General features: G+C 47.9%; 1 protein-coding gene across 1 annotated transcript in view; it reads left to right on the top strand.

Annotated features, from left to right (window-relative positions):
- Positions 1–182: 182 nt before the first annotated feature.
- Positions 183–7,183, top strand: part of WDR78 (WD repeat domain 78) — a gene marked incomplete at both ends in the record, with an annotated part of 11,999 nt that continues 4,998 nt past the window's right edge. Inside the window, 5 exon segments of the mRNA XM_009869446.1 lie at positions 183–286; positions 493–649; positions 2,735–2,871; positions 4,318–4,486; positions 5,746–6,028. Coding sequence (XP_009867748.1) covers positions 183–286; positions 493–649; positions 2,735–2,871; positions 4,318–4,486; positions 5,746–6,028 — 850 coding nt within the window.

The raw sequence follows: 7,183 nt of genomic DNA, 5'->3' as shown, positions 1-7,183 counted from the left end.
CAACCCCAACAGTCTGTGATTCTGTGATTCTATGACTTCTTTTACAAGGCAAGCATCCCCAAATGTGCTGTCACAGCCGCTTGTGGCTTATCCCGATAACGGCGCTGCTGGTTTTGTCGTGCTTCGCTGACCGACACCTGGACTGTCATGCCCTATTTCTGCTTATTTCTTTGTTCCTGAAGGATGTGCGGAAGCACTTCTGTGCCAAAGGCATCAACAGCTGAATCCACAGCAGATGAAGCAGTAGAGCCTGGCGCTCAACGAGACGCAGCCGTCAGCTTACCTGGTAAAGAACATCCGCTTGTGCAAGGACAAACTGCTGTTCGGGGCACTGGGGGTTGTGAGACAAGGCAGGGCCTGGCTGTGAGGTGCCTGGCACTCTCAGAGGAGCTCTGTGCCTCACAGCTTTTAGCTCCTGACCCTACAATACTTTTAGAATGAAGTTGTCTTCTTTTAGACATACAACATTGTTAAGCTCGTCTATTTTTTCAGATGTGCAGGTGAGGCAGGAGGGGATAAAGGAAGAACCGGCCAAAAAAGACTTAGATAAGAGAATGGAAATCTGCCTCACGGAGACCGAAACTCTCTGGTTACTGAATGTGCCGCCTGCTCTGGTGTCTGTAGAATCAGAAGATGCTGGAAGAGTTCTGTACGTATCCTGGTAGTTTTGTCCCCGCGTGTGCTGTGCTCAGCACACCCTGTTTCTGCTGATGGCAAGTCCTGAGCTGGCTGCTCGCCCTTGTTCCGACTACTACGAGTTGTCGTTTCACCTTTGTTTAAAGCCATATTGTGCTCAAGTATCTCTCGTGACAAGACAGCCTGAATTCCTTACAGCTCCATCTTGTCGATCAAGTCCGTCCCCTCTTTCACTGGTAAATTAAGGCAGGGGATGGTGACAAGAAGGAGAAGATTAAGTGTGGGACACGTGAATGACATGATTTAATTTGAATGAGAACAGTAAGAAATGGCAAACCTCCGCATTGATTCTTGCATGGAGCTTTACAAAGAATCACAGAATCACAGAATGGCCCAGGCTGGAAGGGACCTCAGAGATCATCTGGTCCAACCTCCCTGTCACGGGCAGGGACGCCTCTCAGCTAGATCAGGCTACTCAAAGCTCCATCCAACCTGGCCTTGAACACCTCCAGGGAGGGGGCAGCCACAGTGTCTCTGGGCAATTTATTCCAAAGTCTTGCCGCCCTCGTACTGAAGAATTTCTTCCTGAGATCTAATCTAAATCTATTCTCCTTCAACTTAAACCCATTTCCCCTTGTCCCATCACTGGACACTCTTGTCAAAAGTCCCTCCCCAGCCTTCCTGTAGGTTCCCTTCAGGTACTGGAAGGCAGCTCTTAGGTCCCCCCGAAGTCTTCTCTTCCCCAGACTGAACAACCCCAGCTCCCGCAGCCTGTCCTCGTAGCAGAGCTGCTCCAGCCCCCGGATCATCCTTGTGGCCTCCTCTGGACACGCTCCAACAGATCCATGTCCCTCTTACGGTGGGGACACCGGAACTGGACGCAGTATTACAGGTAATTGTTTATGAATAACACTGGGATATACAAGTGAGGAGGTCTTGGCTTCATCTGAAGCTCTTTGCAGTGCTTCTGGCTATAAGAAACCTCCCTCCACCACAAGTGACCTTCCCTGCTCAAGTCCTGGGTCTCCCCGTAGCTGCATCATGTCTGTTCCTGCTCGTGAGTCTCCTCCCTGGACCACCATGGCCTTCGCTGGGGAGTCAACCCAAGACTACGGAGCTTTTTGGCTTCCTCTGGGAGCCGAGCGGGACAGGGTGCAGCAAAGCGTGGTGACTGTCAGACGGGCGTGTCGTCACACGGCTCTTGTAGGCGTAAGCCCCAAAGCCCGAGATGTGATGTACGGCCGTGAGCAAGTCAAACAACTTGTCGGAGTGAGTTTTTTCTGCTAGTGTACGCACGAGTCTTGTGGTGGGACACCAGCCTCACTGTCTGTGAATGACACAGGTGGGATTTTGAGCAGGGAGGAGTGTCCTGTGAACCGGCCTTCGCCTGATCTGAACTCCCCTGAACTCCACCAACCAGGGGTCTGGGGCTGTTCAGCCTGGAGAAGAGGAGATTGAAGGGAGACCTTATCTCTTGCTACAACTACTTGAAAGGAAATTGTAGTGAGGTGGAGGTTGGTCTGTTCTCCCCAGTGGTGAGTGATAGGACGAAGGGAATGGCCTGAAGTCGCGCCAGGGGAGGTTCAGGTTGGATATGAGGAAGAATTTCTCTACAGAGAGGGCTGTCAGGCGTTGGCACAGGCTGCCCAGGGAGGGGTTGAGTCCCCATCCCTGGGAGGGGTTCAGGAGAAGGGTGGATGTTGCCTTGAAGGACGTGGGTTAGCGGTGTTGACAGGGCTGGGAAAGGTTGGGCTCGATGATCTTGAAGGTCTCTTCCAGCCAAAACTCTTCTGTGATTCTGTGATTCTGTGATTCTGTGATTCTGTGATTCTATGATAACGTGCAGAGGGAATTGGAATAGTTGGATTTTTTGCTGATGCCTGCCTCTGCAGATCATTTCTGGTTTAGAGCAGCATCTCGAGGTCAGAAACAGCTGCTGAAGGAAGATACGTAAAGTGAAATAAAACCAGGAGAGGAAAAGCTATGGCACGCAGTACCCTCTCCTGTTCAGCTTTTGGTTAAATGCACAATGCACTGAGAAGTTGAGTGCAGATGTTTTTCAGAAAGTCAATATGCACCCCCCCTTTTTTTTTTTGAGGGAGCAGAATAGGATGTATGTTGACAAGTGTGAAAATAGATTTAGGAAAATATTTGGAGAAAAAATAATTCAGACCTTCCATGGAGCTGCAAAGAACAAGGAATTGCAGTGCGACAAGATCAGCGTGGAAGATAAAGGTAAACTTTCTGAGTACTGTAGAGGAAATGGCGTTTAGTAAGAGTGAGCTCTCATTTACTGCCGCGTACTCACGGCGTTTGGGTTTACCATCACGTTTTGTTAACTTCTTAAGTGTTTCTTTGGGAAAACTCCTGCATCGGATAGATCGCGGTGCCTCGGAAGATTCCTCTGCGCAGGCAGGAGAGACTGCGGAAAAAGTTCTTTTCGTTCTCCCATCTCTGAGCAGGAGAAATTGTTTCCTCAATTTTCGCTCCCAGAGCTTTAAGTTCTGACAGGCCAGTGTGATTTGTGGTGGCCTTTTCTGCCTCCCCCAAAAAAACTTCTACGCTGGTCTCGGGCCGCTGTATCTGCTGCGATAAAGCAGTCGTTGCTGGGGCTGGGAGCTGCTGCGCCCTGCCTGCCTCGGTGCTGCTCTCGAGACAGAGCTTCGCCTTGTTCTCTGCTACGCTCTTGGAATAGGAAAGGACATGGTTCCTTTTTTTTTGCCCCCTTAACTTGCTGGTTTCTGTTTCTCTTTGCTGTAGCACAAAGAAAAGAACCTCTGTTATAAGATTTAAAATCTGGGGCAGAACAGAAGCATCTCGGCAGCCTCCGGAGGCGGATACATTCTGCAAGGGGTTCAGCCTCAGCGCTCAAACCCTGTGACAGAGGGCTATCTCGCTTTTCGAGGCACCTGCTGAGTTTTGCCTCGCTGGGGAGGTTTCTTTGTTGTGTGTGTGTAAGAGGCCAAAGAAAACCCAACCTTTTTCCTTTATTTATGTAAAATGAATGAGGGGGAGAAAAAGAAGTGAACCAGATTTTAGTCTGATTTGAAATCTTTATTTTCCCTTTTCTGTGTGCCTTGGGCATCAGCAGGGCTCGTTCCAACCCCCGCCGGAAAAGCTGAGTGCCCCGAGGTGAGGCGATGGGGCGTTGTTTCCCGTCTGTCTCTCCTGGCACAGTTCCCATTTTTCCATTTTCTATTTCTGCCGTGTTTTTCACCCTTCGACACTGCGTGCGCCACTGTGTCGTGTGGGGAGAACATCATGAAGAAAATGCTCGGTCTGCCTGCCTGGCTCTTGGAAGAGAGTTTACTAAAGAATCTTGGGTAGGTCTGCAGCGAGACCTTTTCTGTGCAGTGCCGTAAGTGCATATTTAAGCTCCTAAATGAGCTTAAATAGATCTTAAATAAAGAGAAATAATCAGTGATGGAGTTTGCTGATATGAACTTACTTAGGACAGGAGAAGGAAAACACCAGTTGTGAAAACCTCCAGAAGTATCTCCTCATAGTGAGCATTGGAGCAATAAAAGAAAACAAAAGAAAACAAGAAAAGATAAATAGTAGAACTATTTTTTGAGGATAGATTCTTCAGTGCTTTCTGCAGGTGGTGGAGGAGGAGTCTTCTTATCCCCTTGACTTTTATGTGCAGTTAAAACCATTATTCCCCACGTTATCTGTTGTCAGGCACCCCGAGTTCTCCGACTGTTCGGCAAAGTGCCGTTCCGGCTGGAAGCCCAAAAGAGGATGCAAGCCGTTCAGCAGTGATACTGGCATCGGAAAAGTTTCATCAGGATTTATTTTTCATGGAGAGGGTTTTGATGCAGAAAATGTTTCAGCCTAAACTTGCAGCTTAATTTAGGACAGTTGTAATATTGTTTTGCTTAGAGTATCCAGAGTTGGAACTGAGGATCTTTTTTGCTCTTGCGAGTCACAGAATCACAGGATGTCAGGGGCTGGAAGGGACCTCAAGAGATCATCTAGTCCAGCCCCTCTGCCAGAGCAGGATCACCTACCGTAGGTCACACAGGAGTCATGGAGTTCTGTCCCTGCAGACAAGTCCTTTCAGCAGTAGGCAAGGGAAAGGAGGGTTTCTGAGATGTGAGCACGAGCTTTTTTGGTTTCCTGCTCGTGTATCCCAACCATCCTTGGTGGAAAAATTGAATAAACAGATTCTGAGCAGGCTCGTCTCCTCTTATCACCACAGACTGCGACGTACTCAAAATATTAGATAAACTTGTTCCCTGACAGTGGAGATACAGATGCCTTCTGCTACTTCTCCAGCCATTTTTTGCACTGGAATGTCTTTGCAGTTTTTTTTCTTTAAATATACTTTCTAAGGAGACCGATGGTGAACAGAAGTTGGAGCCTGACAGACGTTCAGTGCTGTAGGAGGCGTTACCTGGACCCAGGTGCTAAGTAATATCTTACCTTTTGCAGGGGTTCCAAGTGAACACAGGGGTTAAAGAAAAAAAAAAAGGCAGTTTCAGTTTCTGAGGCAATGAGCCCGTTCTGTCCTGTCCCTCTTCAGGAACCAGCTGCAGCAGGAGCACGGTGCTGGCCAGGAGGACTCTTGATCTGAAAATCTGGCAGTTCCCCTGTGATTGTTTTGTTAAAGTTATCCGAGATCGTTATGATTTGCATATTACATAAAATAAAGGGGTGAGTGACCAAAAAAGCCCTCAGCAAATGCAGTCTGAAAATGTGCTCTACGCGTCATTTTCCCCAGCAATGAGCAACGTATGGCAGCACCGGGTAACTTGGCTGCGCTGTCACCGCCTTGGTGCTTGGGCGTGACTCTTTAAAATTTGACATCTGACTTGAAAAAAATCCCTGATTAGACATATTTTTAAGTCCAAGAGATTAGAAGCAGTCCTGGTGGAGGGTGATAATAAATCCACTTGTTAAATGCCCGGAATATAACTGGCACTCTGCAGCCTCATCTCCGATGTCCCTGTCGACATTTTAGGCACAGCTGTCAAAGGCAGCACGTCTTAATTCTTCAGATTTTCACTTCATTCTCTCTTTTTTTTTTTTGCGAAGTATTTGCTGAAAGGACAATTTTCTCTCCTGATGTGAATGACTGGAAAATATAAAAGAGAAGGGAAATGTTACTACTCAGGCTCCACCGTATTTGTGCATTTCAGATCCTGATGTCACCTCCGGCGCTGGTGGTGCAGTCGCAGCCATCGAAGAAGCTAAACAGAAGGAGCAAAGCAAGGAAATGAAGGATAAGGAAGAGCAGAAGGAAGCATTCACTGACCCACCAGTTCCCTCAGATCTAAAGCAAACCCTGGAAGAAGCCTCACCTCCCAGGCTGGAACAGCTCTGGTCGTATCTCTGTGATTTAACCGAAGGTCACAACGTGAGCAACATGGCTTGGAACAAAGTAAACCCGGTGAGTGAACAAGTCGCTTCCTCTAAGCTGTTTAGGCAAAGGTGTGAGCATCTGCAGTGTAAATAAACTGCGGATTTTGGTCCAAAATGTCATTTAATTGGTCCAGTTTACCGTGGGCGGTCACCGCAACAGCAGCATTAAGATAACAGACGTGATCTGTCACAGCACGGGAAGCTGAAATCTAAACCTTTAGTGCTAAACTTTGTCACCGTGGATGGAGTTCCCTGGTGAGAGTTCAGACACCACATCTTTGTTTCTAGCAGTAACCTGAGAAAGTGGCATTCCTCCAACTCTTGTCTAACAGGCACAGATTTCTGCCCTGCTGGGCTGAGTTTCTTTACTTCAGTTTCCACAGAGGGGAGACATCTCCACATAGGGCTCAGATTTTCCAGCAAAGTTCTCTTAGCACCACAAAAATAGTGGTTTGGAAGGAAGGTAAAAAGGGGATGAGAATGAGAAATGTAAAACCAGTGGGGTTGTTCCAAGGGAAAAAAAAGAGAGGAAATAAAGACTTTCCTGCTGCTAGTACACCAGAATTTAAATACCTTCTCAGGGATGTCCAGTGATAGGACAAGGGGCAGTGGGTGCAAGCTGGAGCCCAGGAGGTTCCAGAAAAATACGAGGAATAAACTCCTTCCCTGTGCGGGTGCCGGAGCCCTGGCCCAGGCTGCCCAGAGAGGGTGTGGAGTCTCCTGCTCCGGAGACTTTCCAACCCGCCTGGACGCGTTCCTGTGGGGCTGCCCTGGGTGACCCTGCTCTGGCAGGGGGTGGCACTGGGGGATCTCTAGAGGTCCCTTCCAACCCCAACACTCTGTGACTCTGTGATATAAGATTGGACAGATTTGTAGACTTCAGCCTTAGAATTGTAGGACAAACAAATACCTCCTTTTAAAGCATTAGTGTCACAAACTGCTTGTGTGTAGAAAAAAAAAAGACATGAAGACAAGTCTTGCTGCTGCTTCTTCTGTTTATGGAATGGAACGAACACTCCTTGGACTCCACCATAAAGAGGTAAAAGCTCTTGAGTTTGAGGTGGTCACTGAAGCTCCTTTTACAGATGAGACTGAAAGAGAAAAGTCATACTATGATGTGTTTCACTAAATATTGCGTGTTAAAAGGTGGTTATAGGATCTTGTACATTCATCTCGGGAAAGA

This window comes from Apaloderma vittatum, unplaced genomic scaffold (assembly GCF_000703405.1).
Source record: "Apaloderma vittatum isolate BGI_N311 unplaced genomic scaffold, ASM70340v1 scaffold1965, whole genome shotgun sequence".
Lineage (NCBI taxonomy): Eukaryota > Metazoa > Chordata > Aves > Trogoniformes > Trogonidae > Apaloderma > Apaloderma vittatum.
This window is presented reverse-complemented; position numbering and strand designations above follow the sequence as displayed.